This window comes from Coenobita brevimanus, chromosome 110 (assembly GCF_032717465.1).
Source record: "Coenobita brevimanus isolate Jiangsu-jjx chromosome 110, ASM3271746v2, whole genome shotgun sequence".
In the NCBI taxonomy this organism is placed as follows: Eukaryota; Metazoa; Arthropoda; class Malacostraca; order Decapoda; family Coenobitidae; genus Coenobita; species Coenobita brevimanus.
Genome location: NC_137063.1, coordinates 3,937,863 through 3,960,805, shown reverse-complemented (window position 1 = coordinate 3,960,805; position 22,943 = coordinate 3,937,863). Strand labels below are relative to the sequence as shown.

At 42.1% G+C, this 22,943-nt stretch overlaps 2 protein-coding genes across 2 annotated transcripts in view; both read left to right on the top strand.

The window, feature by feature from the left end:
- The window catches only part of AlaRS (alanine--tRNA ligase, cytoplasmic), a 33,680-nt gene extending 26,767 nt beyond the window's left edge, over positions 1-6,913 (top strand). Inside the window, exon 2 of the mRNA XM_080286118.1 lies at positions 1,660-6,913. Coding sequence (XP_080142244.1) covers positions 1,665-5,264 — 3,600 coding nt within the window. The 5' untranslated portion in view covers positions 1,660-1,664 and the 3' untranslated portion in view covers positions 5,265-6,913. The remainder of the gene's footprint in view (positions 1-1,659) is intronic.
- A 472-nt stretch (positions 6,914-7,385) lies between these two features.
- Positions 7,386-22,442, top strand: LOC145417356 (vacuolar ATPase assembly protein VMA22). Its single transcript, XM_080286031.1, has 3 exons — positions 7,386-7,690; positions 13,508-13,610; positions 21,681-22,442. The coding sequence occupies exons 2-3, from the start codon at positions 13,515-13,517 to the stop codon at positions 22,311-22,313; spliced, it is 729 nt and encodes a 242-aa protein (XP_080142157.1). The 5' UTR covers positions 7,386-7,690; positions 13,508-13,514; the 3' UTR covers positions 22,314-22,442.
- The last annotated feature ends 501 nt before the right edge of the window (positions 22,443-22,943 follow it).

Here is a 22,943-nt window from a genome sequence, read left to right as displayed (position 1 = left end):
TGATCAGGGAGGCTGCAGTGGATCGTGCAGCGTGGAGAGCAGTCTTTAGGTGACCAAGGCCGACACATGCAAGCATGTTGGAGCCTTTAAAAACAAAAATGACACCCAAAGTCTATCCCTGTAGGTGTCAAGAGTGTGTTGTGGCCGGGGCTGCACTGCCTCATGGTATCTATATGTGTTGCTTGAAGGGTAGTCCATTGTCATGTGTTACTGCAAGGATCTTTGTGGAGGATGTGTGAGTGGCACAGGTACATTGTTAAGTATGGTGTTAGGGCTGTACCTATGCTTCTATTTGCTGATGGCGATGAGTCTGATGGTGGATTTGGCTATAGTGTTCATCAGTGTTTTTGTCCTTGACCAATGCCTAAAGTTTGCTCAGATAGTTTTGTAATACCATACAGCTGTGGCTGTAAAGTGACGTGTGAATGTTATGGTAATGTCATCTGCATATAAGACAACATTTGTGGGTGGTTGGGGTATGAGAATATCATGCATCTACAGGTTGAAAAATGTAGGTAAAAGAATGGAGCCTTGTGGAACTCCAGTAAGAAGGTTTCATGATGATGACTTGCCCTGGTGTCTTCATCTGCCAAAAAAGTAGTTGACAGTCAGGTGTTTGATGTTGTTCTGCATGTCCATGTTGTAGATTTGGGTGGTTAGTTTGCACTGGTGGATGGTATCAAAGGCTGTACTAATGTATGTTTTTTTGAGAAATTACATTTATATTACAGCTGATGCTGTCAGATAGATGTAGTGCTTTAAAGCCATGTGAGGGAGCAAGGAAGACAGAAGTGTGGCTGTTGAGAATTAGGCGTTTGTTAATCTTGGGTTGCATACAGAGTATGGCACAGTGCTGTTGTGGTTCAGTACAAAGAAGGGTGTGTTGGGTCCATTGTTGGCTTAAGTACTGTATAGTCATGATGCTCTTTGTTTCCAAATGTTGGGAATGTTACAGTGTGTGGATTGGACACATGGCATCCAATAAAATCCTTGGAATGTATACTTAGGAGTGCTTAGAGAGAAATGGAAAGAATTATAATAGGGATCATGTGGAGAGATAAAAGTGAACTTCCTGGATAAAAGATCAGATGAGAGTAGAGGATATAATTACTGCAATAATAAAAGCAAAAGTGGGTCTAACAGATAACAGTTGCACAGCCAGGACAACAGAGTGGCAAGATAAGATAACAAGATGAGGTTCAGAGTTTTCCAATGATTGGATGAAACAGTCTGGTAGCGCTATTAGTTCAAAGTAGAAAATGATGCAAGAGACCTGTGTCTTGCAGTAGACTGACTCAAGTTGCCACTGATGATAATGATGATCTGCGTGACATGCCATATTACGGTTTAAAAGTACTTGCTATTGCACATCATTAATATATTTATACTTTGCACCAGCCAGTTTGTCTGTAGGTTTAACCCAGGCTCAACGCTTCTCAGTCACCTGTAGTTGGCCAATTTTCTTCGTTTGACAAAATGGCAATACTGTATGTTTCATACAACATGTTTAATAAGTTCGCACTCACCTTCCATGAGTCTTGGATGGTGGCCATGAAAGTGCAGCTCTACAGGCAAGTTGGATGTTGCAAAGTAGTTGTTACTCTGCAGAACCAGATATGTTTTTAGCAATTCACTACAAAGACTGTTTTTTGTTTGCAGGCAAAATGAAGAGCTCTGAGGTGCGACAGATGTTCTTTGACTACTTCCAAAAGGAACACCAACACACATACCAGCATAGCTCTCCAACAGTGCCCCATGATGACCCAACTTTACTTTTTGCCAATGCAGGCATGAACCAGTTCAAACCCATCTTTGTCGGAACAGTGGATCCCAGCAGCGACTTGGCTGGACTTGTGCGTGCTGTAAACTCACAGAAATGTATCCGGGCTGGAGGAAAGCACAATGATCTGGATGATGTAGGAAAAGATGTCTACCACCACACCTTCTTTGAGATGCTGGGAAATTGGTCCTTTGGTGACTACTTTAAGAAAGAGGTGTGTGCATGGGCCTGGGACCTTCTGGTGAACTGGTACAAACTGCCTGCTGAGCGCCTTTATGTTACATACTTTGGGGGTGAGCCATCCCTAGGCCTTGAGCCAGATTTAGAATGTAAGCAAATATGGCTGGACCTAGGGTTGAAGGAGGACCGCGTTTTGCCTGGGGACATGAAGGACAATTTTTGGGAGATGGGAGAGACTGGCCCATGTGGACCCTGCTCAGAGATACATTTTGACCGCATTGGAGGGCGACATGCAGCTCACCTTGTCAATCAGGATGACCCCGATGTGCTTGAAATCTGGAATCTGGTGTTCATGCAGTTCAACAGGGAGTCAGATGGCTCTCTGAAATCCCTTCCTAAGAAACACATTGACTGTGGCATGGGTCTAGAGCGTCTTGTGTCAATCCTACAGGGTAAACGTTCAAACTATGACACAGATCTCTTTGTGCCAATATTTGATGCCATTCAGAAGCTGTCTAGGGGCCGACCCTACACGGGGAAAGTAGGAAGTGATGATGCTGATGGTGTTGACATGGCATACAGGGTTCTGGCTGATCACATACGGACACTGACCATCGCCTTGTCAGATGGCGGGATGCCTGACAATTCTGGCCGAGGCTATGTCTTGAGGAGAATTCTCAGGAGAGGTGTTCGTTATGCCTCAGAGAAACTGGGAATGAAACCAGGCATGTTTGCTTCCCTTGTTGATGTTGTTGTAGAATTATTGAAGGATGCATTTCCTGAGGTGTCCAAAGATCCAGAGTTCATAAAAGATGTAATTAATGAGGAAGAACTGCAGTTCTTGAAGACTTTAGACAGGGGTCAGAAGATGTTGCAGCGAACCATAGTAAAATTAGGAGGAAGTAAAGTGGTGCCGGGAGATGTCGCTTGGAGACTGTATGACACATATGGTTTCCCAGTGGACCTGACACAACTGATGGCTGAGGAAAAAGAACTAACAGTAGACATGAATAGCTTTGAGGAGAACAAGAAAGAGGCTCAGGAGAAGTCTAGGGGAGACAACAAGGACAGAGACAACTCATTTAGGCTGGATGTCCATGCAATTGAAGATCTAAAGAACAGACAAGTTCCTTTCACAGATGATGAAGCAAAGTACAAATATAATGCAGGTGAAGCCCCTGATTCAGACTACAAATTTGAGAGCTGTGTGGGTAAAATCATGGCCATCAGGCACAACAGCCAGTTTGTGGAGGAAGTGACCTCTGGCAACAGGTGCAGCCTCATTCTCGACAAAACCAACTTTTATGCAGAAAGTGGTGGACAGTTGTTTGATGAGGGTTTTATGGTAAAGGTGAATGATGAAGAGACAGAGTTCAAGGTGGAAAGTGTTGAGATTAAGGGTGGTTATATCTGTCACATAGGTGTGGTGGAGGGAAAGCTTCAGGTGGGGGATGACCTCAACCTGACCTTTGACAGGGAGCGGCGAAAACTGCTAATGAATAACCATACAGGCACACACATCCTCAACTTTGCCCTTAGGCAGGTTCTGTCTTCTGAGGCTGACCAGCGTGGCTCACTGGTAGCCCCAGATAGACTGCGCTTTGATTTCACCAACAAAGGTGCCATGACATCAGACCAAATCAAGAAGACTGAAGAGATTGCACGAGAAATGGTGAAAAATAATAAGACTGTGTATGCAAAGACTGCTCCCCTTGCCGTGGCAAAGAATATACAGGGACTACGTGTTGTGTTTGGGGAAGTGTATCCAGACCCTGTACGTGTTGTATCCATTGGCATCCCAGTGGAAACCCTTGAAGCTGACCCTCACAGTCCAGCTGGTAGTGTTACTAGTGTTGAGTTCTGTGGTGGCACACATCTCTTGAGAGCTGGACATGCCAGGGACTTTGTTATTGTTAGTGAAGAAGCTATTGCCAAGGGCATTAGACGAATTGTTGCTGTTACTGGTATGGATGCAATTAAATCACTAAACAAAGCATCCATTCTTGAAAATGAAATCAACAAGTTGAAGAAAAAAATTGAACAGAACTCCCTTCCCTTCAGAGAAGTTGTGCGCTTGCTCACTGAAATGCAAAATGACATTAATCATGCTCAAATACAGCACTGGCGGAAGGAGGAACTTCGCAAAGCAGTTGAGGCAATTAAAAAAGTGCAAGGTGATGCTGACAGATCTCGCAAGACAGCAATTTCCAAAGAAGCTATTCAGATTACTAAGAATATTTTGGCAGCCAACCCTGGTGTTCCATATCTGGTAACAGAAATGAGAGCTTTTGCACAGAACAAAGTGATAAATGATGCACTGAAGGAAGTGAAAAGTGGACCTCCTGCCTTATTTATGAGCACAGATGAAGATACAGGAAAGATCCTTGCAATGGCTTCCGTTCCAAAAGATGCTGTGAACAAGGGTCTTAAAGCTGATGAGTGGGTATTGAACCTTAAATCCCTTTTGAATGGCAAGGGTGGAGGCAAGCCAGAATCAGCCCAAATTAGTGGCACCAATGTAAAGGCTTTGAAAGAGGCTCTTGAGATGTCTGAGAAGTTTGCCCAGGAGAAACTTGGTTGTAAACCAGTTACCCTGACACCTCCACAACCTCTAACTTCAAATCCTAGCCAGGTAAAAGAGCCACAGAGCAACAAAACAAAGAATGAGAATCAGTCAACACAGAAAAAAGATATGCAGCAGAACAAGGGAAGCAAAAGCAATCTGGTGCTGCACACTTATCCCAACAGCATCCGTTCCTTCCCAGCACTCATTGCTGCCAAATACTCAGGTGAGGAAGTACAGTTGTCAAGCAACTTTAAACCAGGTGTAACAAACACCAGTAAGGAGTACTCTGAACTCTTTGGGTGTACCACAGTGCCTGGATTGGAAACACCTGGTGGTGTTCTTGTTGGTAGTTTAGGTCCTGCATGGTACTTGGCAACAGATGCTCTTAGAGGTATGGCAAATCAGGCACAAGTATTAAGCTGGATGTCAACTGCTGATTCACAGCTGTTGCCATTGGTATGCTCTGGCTTATTGGCTCAAAAGAAAGACAAGGGTGCCCATGAAGCTGCAATGAAAGAACTAAATAAGCTTAATGTCTACCTTCGTGATCACACGTACCTTGTGGGAGAGAGGGTGTCACTAGCTGATATTGCCATGTTTGCATCCCTTATACCTGCCTACCAGAAAGGTCTCAGTGCTAGTGATCGAGAGCAGCTCCCTAGCCTAACTCGCTGGTTCAACACCATCCTCCACCAGCCCAGTGTAGCTCAGGTTGTGGGTACAGTCACAATGATGTAGTGTTGGTAGATGATAGTTATGAATGTAATCTATCACAAAGGCCTGTTATCATTGGTAAAGAAATTTTGTAACCTCCTCATAAATGGTTTATTTTGCCTGTTACAGTACTCTGCAGTATCCTTTGGTATGTTACTGGTGGAAACTGTGTTGATAATACAGTTGTATAAATATTATACAGGAAGTTGTTAAGGGTTAATATGTAAAGTAAATTGCAAAGGAGGAAATGCTGTCATCTCAGTGTCAGGTTTGTTCCTTACTTCCAAGTAATTTGTATTGGAATTTGTCTTTGATTTACAAGGAAGTAAAAATTAATTCCTGATGTACTGGAAAATTGGTTGTAGAACAATAGTTATTGTGTTTGTGATGAGATGTAAGTATAATAAGGATAGTGCAGTACGAAGTGAATGAAGTATTGTATAATTTGATTAGCTTTATTTTTATTTATTTATAAAAAAATTTTTACTGTGCACTTGGTTTTTAGAGTACCATATTATTTATTATCAAGTACAGTACAGTATTTTATGTTTGATCCGAGATTTATTACCGTACCTCCGCCAACAACTATATCTCTGAAAGTTATCGAATTTCAGTGAAATTTGGTTGATAGGTGGCCAGTGGGTCAAGTACGATTAGATTTTGAGGTGGATCCAGATGTGTCTATCTGTCCGTCCTTTGCTGGACACCTTAATCCCATAAGTCGTAAGAGGTGGCCACAAACAGCTCGCCTCCACATCGCCCGGTTCTCTCCCCATGTGGCTGCCCTTCCTACAACTCACCCTCCTCCCCCCCCCCCCACACACACACATGTATCTCCACTCCATCCCTCCATCTCGCTTACATACTGTACTCTTCTAGTCTCTTTCTCCATCCAGACCACGTGGCCAAACCACCTCAAAGCATTTATCTTAACACATTCAGCCACATGAGTACATGAACACCACAATGCTCCCCAACTTCGTCATTTGCCAGTCTGTTTCCACGTAACTTCACATGCTTCTCACAGACAACTCATTACTACTTTTGATGCGGAACCTGCAATGGCTTAATCCGATTAGAATGCCTTAATTACCCACTAAACCACTAGGCACCATAATTTGGTTATACGGTTGCCACCCAGCGTAATAAATGGTTTCCTGTACACTAGGAAACCATTTATTACATTGGGTGGTAACCATATAACCAGATTATGGCGTCTGGTGGTTTAGTGGGTAATTAAGGCGTTCCAATCGATTGAGCCGGTGCAGGTTTATATCCAAGGGATGGTTGGGGTTTATTGCTCATGTAATGCCACTCAGGGGTGAGTGAGGCTGGTCACTCATCTCAAATGCCAGGACCAACGTGCCTAGCCCCGGGCTTCTACGCTCTTCATGGGGCACAGGATTGGATTATGGATGGATGAATGGAAATCATACGTTATAATTAATATGGGATTGGCGGAGTTACGCACTCTCTGATAACGTGCAACAGGGCAGGCTGAGACCATAGAATTGTTTGTCGATGTGTGACTAAAAGAATTCGTCTGCTGGGAAAGAAATTATAGCAGAAAATGGTGATTTTTATAGGCGTTGGTGGAGGTTGGTACTTTTTGAGTGTTTCAGATTAAAGGTAACCGGTGTTAATTAATTTTTATACCGTTGATAAAGTGTTCCAGTAACTATTTGAGTTTTCATATCCAGTTTGGGGTATTGTGCTTTTTTTTTTTTTTTTTCTGGGGTGTGCCGGAAGTGACCTCTGGATGTGCTGGGTGTGTGCGGAAGTTGATACTGACTAAGAGTTTTCTCACAGTGACTATCTGGTACAGTGTTTTCACTGTTGAATAATTCAGAACAGTGCAAGAGGGCTTCCATTTGTGCATACATAGTTGGAAGTTGGATAAAAACGTGATTCCACTCCTCAAGGACTGCCTTGATTAGTTGGTGCCAGCCGTACAAGTAAACGATCAAAATATATGTCAAAAACCTACCACTGTAAAAGTTTGAGTTGGTGATACAAACCACGATTGTTTATTGCATTAATTGTTGAGATGTGTGATGTTCGGATATCTGGGTGCCGTACAAAATTTTTCCGTCAGCTGGTTTTTATCGGGTGGGTGGAAGTATGTAAGGGAAGGCAGTAGTGGGACGTGTTTTTGTTTTCATTGGTGGAAACTGGTTTGCTTAAAAACAGTAGATTTTTAGCAATGCATTTAAATATCCAGTCAGTTTAAAGTTTTGTAAGAGGATAAGTTTTCGTACGTTTTATTGGATGAGTCATGCAGGCAAGTGAGATGTAAACAAACAAATGGTGCAGACCAATTTCCCAACAGCGGCAAGGGTCCATGCCGAGACCTTGGCCACCACCAACCACAACATTCCCAGGATACACTTCCTCAATCCTGGGGCAGACGTGCTGTAGGTGGCGACGTTGGTGTACGCTGTAGGACAAAGGTAAGTGAATTTGTACCTAGATATATTCGAACTCTTGACAGCCTTGCAGTGTTCTTAATGATGTACAGTACTCATGAAAATGCCTTAATTAGCCAGTGATAACTTCATCAGAAGTTGTATGTTTAGTGCAAAATAAAAAACTGCCAGACGCCATAAGGATAATTGTGCCATTAAACAACATCCTTGGTATGAAACATTTTTCTTGTGCAGTTTAGTATAACTTAATGGCCCTTCAGAATAGTAACACTAGGAACTGACTAGGTCATTTTCCCATGGACATGAAACCTTAAAACTCACCTCTTTTTTTTATTGGGGGGGGGGGGTTCTTGCAGACCAGCCTTGCAATAAAAGAAATAAAAATTATTGCTAGATGTCTTACTCCCATAAGAGGTGGCCTCAAACAAAATGCCTACATGTTGCCCTGTCCTTTGCTGCCATTTGGCTCTTCTCCAGGCATTAACTTCATACAAAATATAGTTGCAAACTCTCTCAGCCTGTGTGAGGGCTCCTACAGGCCTTCCATCTGTAAAATCCCTTCACTCAGCACGAAGAACCAAATACTGTATAATTACGTGTTGATTTATAGGGTGGTGGTAGTGCACCAAACCCATAATTAAATCCAGCCTAACCTCTCCAAACTTAATTTTGTCATACATTGTTAGTCATGACAGACCAGCCAAACCTGACAAGCTCAGCTTCACTGGTACCTGACTTGACAGCAGTAAGGTAGGTTAAGTTGTGTATGTGCCTCTTGGCCCCACCACCGCCCCCCCAAAAAATAATAATAGTAATCTGTAAGGGTGACCATTCGTCTTTGAGTTGTATTACAGGGAGAGGTACTATCTCCGCCGACCTACTTCTTGACAAATAGGGAACATGGATTGGTTATATGGGTATCACCCAGCATTGTAAATGGTTGCTGACAAAAGAATTTTGTCTTTTTTTTTTTTTTATGGAGTATTTTCTTTTTGTGGTAGGTGGTGGCAACCATCATCCACTCACTTGATGTAGTGCTGCCTACTTCCCTAGCTTTTATTCTTTTTCTGTGCCTGCCCTCCTCTCTTCCTATTTCTTCTATCTTTCCTGTCACTTCTTATTCCTTTTCTTTCCTTTACAGGTGGCTTTACATTGAGTGACAAGCCAAATGGTTTCCTGTAAGCCAAGAAACCATTTACAACACTGGGTGGTAACCATATAACCAAACCATACGTGCTCCCTACGTGTCAACAAGTGGGTTGGTGGAGGGTTGGTGCCCCACCCTGTAAAACAACTAACTCAGTGTCAAATGGCCACCCTTTGCGGGATTGTGGTGTCTGGCAATAGATAGATAGATAGATAGATTTTCTTTGTGCCTGGAACCAGGAATACCAGTAGTTCTTATCTTTTGGATTTTGCAAAATCCCATACCGGTAAGAATTGCTGGGTCCTGGTTCTGGCTGCCAAATCTTCACTGCTGGACTCAGTATTCCAATATTGGAGGGATTGCTAAGAAGATGGATCACATTCTTGTTAGTATCATAATGACTATATTTTCATTTCTTCTGTGGTCAATATACGTATGTTTTGTTTCATTTATAAAGGCTCCAGCATGCTTACATGCATCTGCATTGGTCACTTCATGACTGCTCTCTGTGCTGCTCAATCTTTGGCAGCCTCCATGTTAGTCCTTTGTCCCTGGGGTCACACTCTTTGACCTTGTCCCAGGTCTTTTTTTAGTCTGCCTCTCACAGCCCCACCCCCAGTGTTCACACTTCTTACTTTCTGCACCCAGTTGTCATCCCCCAACCACTCCACATGCCCAGACTATCTCAGTCAACTCTTCCTCATCACAACTCCAATACAATATTCGTCCCATCCTTCCTCTCAACTCTTCCACCATAAACGTAATTAAAGGACACACTGCGTATCCACCAAATCATTGTCATTTCTGTACATTTGAGTCTCTGAATATCATCTTCCTTTACTGCCCAGGTCTCACTACTATACAGAATTATACTCCTAACACATGCCATATACAAAAATCCCTTAGCATGGAGGGATAGCCTTCTCAATGTCAGAAGAGGCAGCAGCTCCCTGAACTTCTTCCAACCATTCTCACTAGCCACAGAGCTAGCTCCAGCCCAACCTTCAGCACATAACATTTTCCCCAAACAAAACTCTTCCACATAGCCTACTCAAAAGACTCGCCAGCAGGATCATTCCTTTCACGCCTGACAATCTCCACATGCTCTCCCAGACACACCGCACATGTGAAATCAGCATTGTCTCACATTCTACCTCTAGTACCACTACCGTACATCCCTTATGCACTCACTTATCAAAAACACTGCATAAGATAGAATTACAGTACTTCCCATGCCCTTGTGACAAAAACTGCACATGGCCACACAATTCATTGTACTACCACCAACCCTAAATACCATCACCTTTGTTTTATCTGCCTTTACTCTCAAGCCCTTGTGCCCCATACCTTCTCTCTGGAATTGGGTCTTTAAAAGCCCGCATTTTCCAGAGGCAAAGCTGGGAACCTCTGTTTGGCATAGTGGTAACGTGCGTGAGTGTGGAGCACGAGGGCCCGAGATCAAATCTCTGTCAGACCAGTGATTTGTTAAGTTTCATTTTGGTTTTTACGTCTCCTCTTCGTAAATCTTTCCTCTGCCTCCCTTTCATTCTCTACAGTCAACACCAAATCATCGGCATGCAACATCTCCCATGGGAGTCCATCTCTGAAGGCATGTGAGAGGGCTTCAAGCATCATGGGCTCAAGACTGACCCCTGATACACACCAGTGTTCATGGAAAAGTCAGCTCTCAAATATCCATTCACTCTCGTTTGGTGCAAGCCAAGGATAAGATGGAGGGGTGGAGTGGAGAGGTATATGAGAGAGGGGATTGTGAGCTTTGAGCAGGGCAGTGAAATGGCGGGGGACAGTGAAATGAAAGGGTAGTGACATTAAGGCAATTTGTTTGTGGCCACCTCATACAGGATTAAGGCGTCTGGCAATAGATAGATAGATAAATAGACCCATATGCATAGTCATAGCTACTCTAACCAGCCATTCCTCGATCCCAATCTTTCTTATTGCCCACTCCACCTTCTCCCTAGGGACTCTGTCAGAGGCCCTCTCCAGATTAACAAAGTACAGATCCCCTTTCCTGTATATTTTTCCTGAAGCTGTCAAACAGTGAATATGGCAACAGTAATCCCTTTGCCTGGCATAAACCCAAACTGCATATCATCAGTATTCACTCTTTCTCTAGTCATACTTTCTTGCGTATTACATATATGACTGCTCTCTATGCTGCTCGTAGCAAAGCTGAATTATGACCACACTAAAGCTTCATTTGAAATACAGCGATCCCTTGGTTATCGTTCACTTCGGTATAATGGTTTTTGGTATCTGTAGGATGAAAATTTGCACTCCTGCCATTATCACCCATTTTTCAGCTAAAAAAAACTAGGTACGTTAACTTGCATCTGAGCTGGTTTCTGCCATCAATGATGGTGCAGTATCTGAGGTTAATGGGATTCAAAGATGAAGCCTTACTGGAAGTGTTACAATCCCATGTGGTGGACTCCACTATCTCTCCACCCCCTAGCCTCAGAGTCCCTTATCTCAAGCCCATCTCAGGTTTCTTTCTTACTATGTCTTTTTCATCACATTCTATTAAACTAACCGTGACTGTGTACCGGGTATGTTTCTGATTCCTTAACAGTATGTATGTATGTATTTATTAGGTATAAATTGTTGTAAAAGGGAAAATTTGGGTGTACAAGTTGGGTACCCAGTACCAATTAGGATAAATCCTCTAGGTTCTGTGCTTTTCATTATCACGCACTAGGCTCAGTACCAAATATGTGCGATAACCAAGGGATCACTGTTGTTCATTCTTGCATAAGAATGTTTTTGATGATTCATTAGAGTCTTAACCTCTTTGCCATGAGCTTAACTCAGTAACCACTTCCCACAAGCATCCCTTCCCATCAGTACCATATCTGAGTAGTAGGATGAGGAACTATGAAGCTTTAGGCAGCCCTCTGCTATGCCCATATTTATTAAAGCATTGGTTTTTGATGCCCCAGGTATGTCCTTGTGCACTCCTGTTGCCTAGAAATGATGTATTAATAGGATACGTCATCGTGGTGAAGGGTTTCAAAGATCATTCCGTTCAATGGCTTTCTCCCCAGTCATTGAGTGAAGTACCATATGTATACAGGAAAGTGAGCAGCTTCCTAACATCCAAGAGAGTGCCAGAGCACAAGCTCTTCTCTTCATCCACTGAATGTATAGTACACTTGACAGACACTAAGGAAACATGAAGAAGTTCTTGAACAATCACTCTTTTTTGTTAATCCTTCAACAATGGGCAGGTTTGCAGTTTTTGCCCATCTTTAATTCACTTTGTTCCTTTATTGTAAGGTGTATTGTAAAAACATAAGGACTTAATCAAACGCTGCAGAATGTTGACTACAAATAGACAGCAAGAAAATCTGTTGTTTTCATATTACCGTACTGGTGACAAGTTGAAGTACTGAACGGATTGTATTTTAGCTCCCTGTAAATGACTACAGCTGCCAGTATTACAGTACCCTTTGTTTACTGACAAAATCAATCAGCTAAGGTGATTAGTTTTCATTTTTATCTTGTTTCATTGTTAGTGTAAGCCAAGGGAATGTAAGAAAGTGATCTGTTTTGACAAAGCTTGGAATAGGATACCTAGCCTCCACACACATCACAATCATCATTTATGAATAAGAAGTGACAGGAAAGATGGGAGAAACACGAAGAGAGAAGGGCAGGCACAGAAAATGAATGATAAAGGCTAAGGAGGAAGTAGGCAGCATCATCATCCACTCACGGTGTAGTGCTGCCTGCTTCCTCCTTAGCCTTTATCATTCTTTTTCAATGCCTGCCCTTCTCTCTTCCTCTTTCTCCCATCTTTCCTGTCACTTCTTATTGCTTTTCTTTCCCTTACAGGCAGCTTTACATTGAGTGACAAGCCAAATGGTTTCCTGTAAGCCAAGAAACCATTTACAACGCTGGGTGGTAACCTTATAACCAAACCATACGTGCTCCCTACGTGTCAACAAGTGGGTTGGTGGAGGGTTAGTGCCCCTTCCCGTAAAACAAATAAGTCAAATGGCCACCCTTTACGGGATTATGGTGTCTGGCAATAGATAGATAGATAGACTATGTCTAAAAAATACAAGGGAACTAGAGTAGGAGGTATCTCACCATTATGGCCATAATGCCTCTAGAGTGGTGGAAACAGGTAAAGAATGAATTGCATTTATAGAAGGAGGCTTCTGTTAGGTTCACCCACCGTCCATTGTTAGATGCTTCCTTCCATTCCTCTGTACTAGGTACTTTCCCCAACCCCAGGTTCTGAGTGCTTCCCACCTCTCCTCTCTGAAGTGTTTTCTCCTGCCCCCCAGTACGAGCATTGATTTTCATCTTTCTGGAATGTGGTAATGCTGTCTGAAGTCAACAGTCCACCAGCTCCATCTAGGTAGAAGCCAGAGGTAGCATGTAATTATGGTACTGTCTTAGAGTCATCTATAAGTCTCAAGGGGGGGGGGGGGAATTGAAGGGAAGTGATAAGTGTTTTTTGGTGGTGGTCGAGTTGTCCCAAGGCTGGAGTTATTAAAGCTTCTGGGTTCAAGCATCACACTCAGCTCACTCTGTTTGTGTTGGTATTTTTCACCTATTAAAACAACAAATCCATGGCAGTCTCTCCCCCCCTTTTTTTTTTTTTTTTTTTTTTTTTTATTTTTACTTGGTATGTGTAGTGTATAACAGAGTAGTGCTTTTAACAGTGACAAGATGGCTGGGAGTGTGCAGTTAACCATGGAGGTGCTTTGTGATGGCCTGGACCAACTGTGTATCAAGCAGTTGGAGTTGATGGACCAGCTCATCAAGGTACAGTGCAGTAATCAGCAGTACCTCATGATAACAGAATTTATTTGTCACATTAGTCTATGTAATCTCACAGTACAGGATCATCATTCATTCTTTTATCATCCAGTCATTTGTTGCCCCATCTGGAGCATAGAGGCCAGGGGCTAGTCCATTCAAACCAGATATTTTAGGTGAGAATGACAAGTTCCATTTCCCTGAGGTGCATTATGTGAGCAGTTAGTCAACCCCCAACCACCCCTTAGACATGAAAAATCATGGACCATATCTGGTTGACGAGCCTTAATTCACTAGGGCCACCAGGTTGGTTTTATGGTTACCACCAAACATAGCGCTACATCATATGAGTGGATGGTGGATGCCCCACCTACCACAAAAATCATAATAATATACAGGCAGCTGTCATTAAAGTTAGGGATGTGTTCCAGAATATCACAACGTTTTCCCTACAGTTGCATGTAAGAAAATGTGTTGGAAAGAGGTTAAGAGAGTAAGACAGGATGATTCGCATGCAGTAGGAGAGTGAAAGATAAAAATCACAGATTACTTGTGAATGGAAGAAAAATGAACAGATGGAGAGAACACTTTAAGAAATTGGTAAACATAGAGAATGAAAGTAATGCTAGTATAAGTGACTGGGAGAAGGAGGGAGGTGAGAAGGGAGGAGGAGATCAGTAGGATGGAAGTAGTGGAAGCAAGAAAGAAAGTCAAAATGGGGAAAGCCCCAGAAGTTGATGGAGTGTGTGGTGAAATGTTGAAGCATGGAGAAGAGGTAGTAGTAGAATGGATATGGAAGTTGTGCAGAATGACCTGGGAGGAAGTTAGAGTCCTGGAAGATTGGAAGTCATGTATAGTTATTCCCTTGTACAGTACAAAGGAAAATGGGAAAAAGAAGTGTGTGGTAATCATAGGGGCATTCATCTTCATGGTGTAAAAGGAGAAGTATATGGTAGGATACTTACTGACAGATTTAGGGAAATAACAGAGGAATTAGTTGGAGAAGAAAAGGGAGGTTTCAGGAAATTGTGTAGATCAGATATTCATCCTAAGGTGTTAAGTGGAAAAGTTTCTGGAGAATGAAAAGAAGTTGTATGCGCCTTGATGGATTAGGAAAAAGTATATGACTGAGTGGATAGACAAAAAAGCTGGAAAGTATTAAAGATATGTGGAGTAAATGGGAAGCTGTTTAATACTGTGAAGAGTTTTATGAGCATGCTAGGGATGCAGTGCTTGTGGATGGTGAACTGAGTTAATTTTTTTTTCTGAATGCTGGATTAAAACAGGGATGTGTCATGCCCAGGGGGGGTTCATAGGGTATTTGGCTCCCAGGGCGGACCTGTTCACTGACACCCCCATCCTTCCAGAGGTGAATAATATACAAATGAAAATTCACCATAATAGTTTTACGGTAGTTTCAGAATTCAGGTGTGGTAGGTGGGGACGCTCACCATCCACTCACTAGATGTAGTGCTACTCTCGGCCGTTTCCTCTCCTTCCTTCTTTCCTTCCTTCCCTTTCTGTCTTTCCTTCATTCTTTCCTCATCCTTCTGTCCGTGGGTGACTTTACACTCCCACTTCTGTCTTTCTTTCCTTCATTCTTTCCTCTTCCTTCTGCCACCTGTGGATGACTCTACACTGAGTGACAAGCCAAATGGATTCCTGTACACCAGGAAACCATTTACTACACTAAGTGGTAACCCTATAACCAAATTATGGTGCCTGGTGGTTTAGTGGGTAATTAAGGCACTCCAATCAGATTGAGGCGATGCAGGTTTGTATGCAAGGGGTGATTGGGGTTTATTGCTTATGTAATGCCACGTGGGGATGAGTGAGGCTGGTCACTCTTATCTTAAGTGTCAGGACCAACTTGCCTAGCCCCAGGCTCCTATGCTTCTCATGGGGCAATGTAGGATTGGATGACGGATGGATGGATGAAAATTAAGAAGCATAGAATCATTTACTTTCAGTCTAGTTTCTGATAGAAATACTAAAAACCTTGAAACAGTGAGATGAAAAAGTTACCATTCAGCTAAATGCCCCTCTCCCCCATGGCTGTCAGTCAGGGGTCCCCCCCCCCCAGTATGCCACTGGTCATATCTCCATGGTTGTTCAGTTTGTATATGGATGCAGTTATAAAAGATATACAAGGTAGGGCAGTGGATGTTGGAACAGCCCTAACGAGAGAGGGCAGTGTGTGAAAACTTCCTGGTCTGTTGTTTGCAGATGTTACTGTGTTAAGTGAAGAGGAAGGAGAACTGCAGTGCTTGGTAAATGAGTTTGGGAGAATATGTAAGAAAGTGAATATAGTGAAGAGTAAAGTTGAGGTTTTCAAAAGAAGTGAAGTCACTGAATGCACGGTGAGGCTGGATAGTACAGAAATGGAAATTGTGAGGGCATTTAAGTACAGTACTTGAGTAGTGTGCTGAGTAAGGGAAGTGCTTGAAAGGGTACAACAGGTAAGAAAGAATGCTGGTTCACTGAAAGCAGTTGTAAGAAATAGGGAGATGAGCATGGATGTAAAAAGGTTCCTGCATGACAGTACTGTGATCCCAACCCGGATATATGGCAGCGAAGCTTGGACCTTGTTGGAAGGACACAAGTCAAGAGTGAGAGCAGTGGAAATAAGTTATCTGAGGGAGCATGTGGAGTTACATGGAGAGAGAGACTGACAAATGAGGGAGTAACGGAGCATTGTGGTGTGGATACGATAGAAAATTGTAGGAGATATAAAGTGAAGTGGTTTGGCTGTTTGGAAAGAATGGAGAGTGGGTCAGTAACAAGGAGAGTGTGTGTGAACGAGGTGGAGGGTGGGTGGGGGGAAGACTGAGGATGAGCTGAAGGGATGGAGTGGGGAGGTAAATGAGTGGGGGAGATGTAATTTGGGGAGAGGACAGCAAAATGGCAGGGGACAGGGTCACATGGTGAGATGGAGGCAGTTAGTTTAAGGCCATCCCTTACTGGATTAAGGCACCTGGCAACAGGTAGATAGATAGGTTCTGTCTGTCAAGGGAAAGCATATAAATTCATGGGTATCATTGGAACTATTATAGGAAAATTTTCAGCAATTTACCATGGACTTAATAGCAACAAATAATGCCAGTAAAGGCGACTTACAAGGAGAATACTGTAATCGCAGAATAGGTTCATTTGGGAGATTCATAAGTCCACCATAGGTGCCACTCTTCGCTTCTTCCATCATATATATCAGAAATTATGCCCAGCACCATTCCAAAGTAGTGCTGTAAAATCATTTTATCCCCTTCATGGCGTGATGGTGTATTTTTTAATTTAACCAGGCTTCCACCACACAACTTGGTTCTGATTTGAAAGCCCTCTCAAACTGAAGACTCTGATGTACGTTATATTGGTATCCTATACCTCCAATTTGAAGAGCCTCTAATGCAGAGTAAAATTAGTAGCAAGAATAAAATATTCTGAATAAAATCACTGGAAATATTAAGCTTAAAGGCATTACCCCTCCAGTTGCATTAGCAGTTTAGAATGGTGTAATTGTTCGTTTAACAGCGTTATTGTAAAAGTATTCAGCACATTTTTACACTAAACTGGTGCACTTTTTACTGCAACCTGGTCCTGATTTCTGTCATTTTGCAGCTTATTTCCTGTAGGTGAGTGACAAAAAAAAAGACTGCTCTTAGCAGTTCTTCATCACTACCATCCTATTCTAGTGTTCATCTTTTGCTACAGTTCTGTATTCAACATGGAGAGACAGTAGTTTCAGGTGAAGTTAGGGTAAAAAGGATTTGAAGTATAAGACACGGAACCTAGCACATCATTTATTTATTACTAAATTGTTAGGATGTTCAGTTAGGGGTCAGAGTTATCAGAACTATTAACAGTATTACAGTACCGTAGATGTTTTTGGATTCTGGCTGACGATCTTTTATGAATTCTTAATATTGTATTCAGTATTGCAAACAGAGCTCGATTTCATTACATCATATACATCAGATATATATATATACTGGTTGTAGGTGGGGCACTTATCACCACTTAATGTAGTGCTGCATTCTTCTTCCCTCATCTTGATCATTCTTTTTCTATCTGCCCTCCTCTCTTCCTAATTTCTCCTGTCCTTCCTGCCCCTTTTCTTCTTTCCATGTCTGGTGACTCTACACTGAGTGACATGCCTGTTGGTTTCCTGTAAGTTCCTAGGAAACCATTTACAGCACTGGGTCTGCTTGACCAGACAGACTGGAGTTACTCAACATTATCATCAGCTGCATATTCATTTCCATAAGTATGTACCTGTCAGTCTATAGCCAGACGTCATAATTCTGTAAGAGGTGGCCATTTGCCATTGAGTTAGTCGTTTCATGGGAAGGGGCACTAACCTTCTGCCAACCCACTTGTTGACACATAGGGAACACATACGGGTTAGTTATATGGTTACCACCCAGCGTTGTAATTGGTTTCCTGGCTTACAGGAAACCATTAGGCTTGTCACACAATGTAAAGCCACCTGAATAGGAAAGAAGAGCAATAAAAATTGACAGGAAAGATGGGAGAAATATGAAGCGAGGAGGGCAGGCGCAGAAATGGAGTGATTAAGTTGAAGGAAGAAGTAGGCAGCACTACGTCAAGTGAGGGGATGTTGGTTGTCAGTAATACAACAAGGTTAAAGTAAAACCAGTGCACTAAATTGTATTATTCTTGATTATACTATACTGAGACTACTTTCAGTTTTGTCTGTTTAGTTTAAATAGATGTAACATTAGTTATTGTTAGTTACCGTACTTTTAACCCTAAACTGTTCATTATGATAAGCATCATATGATTAGCAAGTTGCAAATAGAATTTATAGTATTCATGGTGAACATTATATTGTCTCACCCAGATTGTTGTACATTTCAAGAATTGGCCAGTCCACAGAAAGGTACTGCTATGTGGTGGCTGTCTGTGAACTTCTCCCAGGCACATGTTTTGTGGGTTTCAAAGAAATTTTTTGCACATACTTTCATGTAATTTCCTTAAATCACAAAATTTTTCAAATGCCTTTGACAATCATGCTGTTGGTTTGTTCATGCTATTGGTGTGTAAGCAGTACTAGAAAAAAAAAGAAATACCCCTAAAACAGGAATAATCTCCATTGAATTAACTTCTACATACTTACTACAGTATTCAGTAAAAATCCCATGTAATTGGTGCAAGACTATGACATGGTAAATATTTGGAGCAGTGCTTTCATGCACAACTTTTACCTTGTTTTTAAACTCACTGCCGGAGCAATGTACAAGTTTTCCTGAATGTAAACAACACACGTACCTTACTGATATAGTGAGGAAGACACAGCTGATTTTTCTAGCCCAACTTGTCTCATTAATGGGCGTTGGTGTGCGTTGAAAGTTGAATTTGATTTGCAGCCTGCCACAGCACAAACAGAATTCATCATTTTGCTAACTGTTGTTACTGTCAGTCTCATGTGACCAGTCATCCTGTCAGCAGCTAGCGAGTCTCATGGTTTTTTTTACAATTGTATGTGTGGCAGAGCCAAGTACCGAATGGAAATGTCGAATGGCGAAATTATCTGTATCTTTCATCATTGATTTTAAGAAATGGAAATCAGGTTACCTTATTCGAGTGATTTACAGACTGTACATGCATGAAGGCAATATTTCCACATAAACACTCTAATACTTCCCTTGAAATCACCCGATAAAAAGGAGTAGAGCATACATGTGAATAGCTACTATTTTTTCCAACCCATCTTTATGAGGGTATGAGTATTGTAGAACCTTTAGTTTTGTTAATGAAAACCTGATGTTCTACTTGACAACACTCAGTTGTAGCTGCTTTTGGATAGAATAACCTCAGGCATTGGTAGCTACTGTATATCTCTCACACCTGCTGTTCATGTATCTGTCAGAAGTTCATGGGCTGCCACCAGACAGCAGGACCTTTCAGTGCACTGGCTAATTACTCGTGTTAATATTCATAGGAAGTTTTTTGCAATATGTAATTTGTTTGGGTCGAATGTTTGCAGATGTCTAGAAATTGTACATGTGTACCTTCCTCACAGTTGATTCTTATTTATTTCATTAATCAACCATATACCCAAGCCATATGTGCTCCGTACGTGTCAACAGGTGAGTTGGTGGAGGGTTAATGCCCCTTCCCGTAAAACAAATAACTTAGTCAAACGGCCACCCCTTACGGGATAATGGCGTCTGGCAATAGATAGACAGACCTTAGTGAACTTCATGTATCTTCAGTAACATACAGTTGCACCCCACAGACCGCGAGTTCAGAATACACGATCGTCATTGTACGCGAGGACCTATTTTTATCATTGTATTTTTTAATAGTGATGCGAATTGAACTTGTAATAGGTGAGATGGCAGTGAACAGTGGCCTAAATCTGAGGTTTGCCCCGAGCACGCGACAATGCCACCCCAAGAAGCGCCAACCACCAGTGATGGAGAGTGGAGACTTGTCTATGAGCCATTTCCTGGGGAGGATCATGAGGATGATGCAATGCCTGAGGTGTCAGAAACAGACGTTGAAGGATTTATGAATGAAGTGAGTGCATTAGCTAGTGAAAGTGTCGAAAGTGCTGGTGACTGGAGTGGTGAGGAAGATGGTGTGTCGAGTGGTGCAGGAGTTGCATGCTTGGGTTCTGAGACAATTCACTGTCAGACAATTCCCCGTCAAAACATGGACGATTTCTCGTCAGTATACAGTACTTATACTTAATTAATCAGTACTTTAATAACTGTATTTCAGGGGGATCCATAAAAGTCAATGTTCAGTAGTGTAGGCTTTGAATATTAAATATTAGTTGCACCTTTAGTCAGTATTAACTAAAGATGGAACTAATAAAAAATATCCAAAGCCTACGCTATTGAACACTGATGGTTATTAAAGTATTGATTAATTAATATGTATACTGTATTTATAGAATGACGGGGAATTGTCCAGGGTGCGAATTGTCATGTTGGGGAATCGTCCATGTTTTGATGAGGAATTGTCTGACGGCGAATTCTCTCCTCACCACTCGGCACCACCTTCCTCACCACTTTCGTCACCAGCACTTTCGACACTTTCACTAGCTAATGCACTCACGTAATTCATAAACCCTGCAAAGTCTATTTCTGACACCTCAGGCATCGCATCATCCTCTTGATCCTCCCCAGGAAATGGCTCATAGACATGTCTCCACTCTCCATCACTGGTGATTTAATTAACTAGTTTCTTCCTCGCTGCAGTCGCCTTTGAGTTATTCTAGCGTCACCCATAGCTGTCTTCATTAATGACAGCGAATTGTCTTGTTATTGTTGTGACGGCAAATTGACGATGCCGAATTGTCCCAAAACTGAGTGGTGCAGGAGACAATTCTCCTGTTGTCCTCTTAGGTTAAGGTGAGCAGCAGTATTCGTGTTGGTTTAGTTAAGCCATATCCTTGTTGACTTAGAAAAGCCATAATCTTGTTGGTTTATTTTGTCTTAGGTAATATGTCTCTGATAGTTTCCCTGTACAGTGCAATACTTAGGTCTGAAAGGAGTCTCATGGGTTGCCCATGAAGGGGGGGTGCTGCCCATATGTAATTTTTCCCATGAGTTTATTTATTCAGAGTACACGGATTCCTAGTACGGGACGTCGTCTGCCACCCATATAGGCACATACTAGGGGGAGCAACTGTAATAGACTGCATTAGGGTACATATACCTAACACACTGAGAACTTGAAGTTATCTTGATTCCAAGTGGCTACCTTAGTTCCCATGTAGCTGTTGAAGATGCCAGGAAGTACATACTGTAGTCCAGTACATGTGGTCCATGTTATGTAGGCTATCAGGAATGCATTCCAAAATGTCAATTTTTTTCCATACATTTGATGCTGTAAATTGGGGGGGAACTGGCATATCAACTTAAGTGGTAGCAGTGAAACTTAATGGACACATTTTTTTTCTATTTAGTGAGGAATTAACTGAAAAATAAAAATAATAAAATAATAACAGTAATGATGAGGACTTGTAATTTCTTTTGGTTTTCATTTTTAATAGCATTACCAGTGTTTATGACAGATAAATAATCTGATTTGCTTATTTTCTTCAAGGCAAACATGATGCTAGAGGAGTGCATGAGAGGTGGGTTCTTCATGCTGGGCAAGACACGTTATAGCCTAGGCACCCATGCTGTCAGTGCCCTCCAGCTGCCATCCAGTGACTGTGAAGTGGGACGCCTGGCAGAGGTCATCAGTGAACCTGTTAGTCTAGAGAGTTACAGAGATGACATCATGTATCATAGAATAGATGCCAGGTTTGGGGATCCAGCCATGCAGGTTGCAGATAGTGATGGTAACACTGAAGACAGCAAGGATTGTGACAGTAGTTCACAGCATGTTAGTTTAGATGATAATTCTCATCCAGGGCTGAGAAAAAGGTCATCTGTCAAAAGCAAACAACATGTGGAGGAAGTGAGTCCAAGTGAAGATGTTGCAGTAAAGAGTGGGAACACATCTGCTGATAATGAAAAGAACACAGCCAAAGTGGTGAGTGGTAACCCCATTCGTTGGTTCACAGCTCTTCCACCACAAACCTTGAGACAAGCTCAAACAGAGTTTAAAACTGCAGTTAGTTTGGTTGCGGAGTGTGCCACAACACAGTTGAAGTTGAGAGCAGTTAATAAAGAATTCAGACGTCTCCAAGAGATTAAAAGCAAACTGGATAGTGTTGAGAAAGAAGCATAAGGAAAAGTCCACTTAACCTTTTTTAAAGCTACTGTAATTGCTACATTCCTTTTACATACACCTATTTTGCATGTACAGTACAGTAACTTTTAAGAACTAATATTAAGCCTTACAGAATTTATTGTTCAATAAAAGGGTATTTGGGTATGAAAGGATTTAACTCAGCTTTGTGCTGCCTGTCACTTAGTACTGTACTTCAGTTTGATGAAGTATACAGAGTACCATAAGGTGGGGATCCAGTAACTCAATGTAGTGCTGCCGTGGGTGTCTGCCCATTCCTCTCTTCCATCCTTCCTCGTCTGTCATTCTTACCTCTTCCTTCTGCTGACGTGTGACTTTACACTCCCTCTTCTGTCTTTCTTCATTTCAAATTTTTCCTCTTCCTTCTGCCTGTGGGTGACTCTACACTGAGGGACAAGCCAAATGGTTTCCTGTAAACTAGGAAACCATTTACCACACTGGGTGGTAACCATATAACCAAATTATGGCACCTGGGGTTTTAGTGGGTAATCAGTCCGTACTGCACTGGGGGGGAGAGATGATGCCCCTCTACCCTGGCTGATTTTTTTTTTTTTTTTTTTTTTTAAATACTAATAAAAGTAATCACTAAAGCCATATAGTTGGTTGAAT

What these genes read in the sequence shown, in the direction of transcription:
- LOC145417356 (XM_080286031.1), top strand. Translation starts at nt 13,515, where the DNA reads ATGGCTGGGAGTGTGCAGTTAACCATGGAGGTGCTTTGTGATGGCCTG. An exon ending in TGATGGACCAGCTCATCAAG is followed by an intron (nt 13,611 to 21,680) that starts GTACAGTGCAGT and finishes ATTTTCTTCAAG; the next exon opens with GCAAACATGATGCTAGAGGA.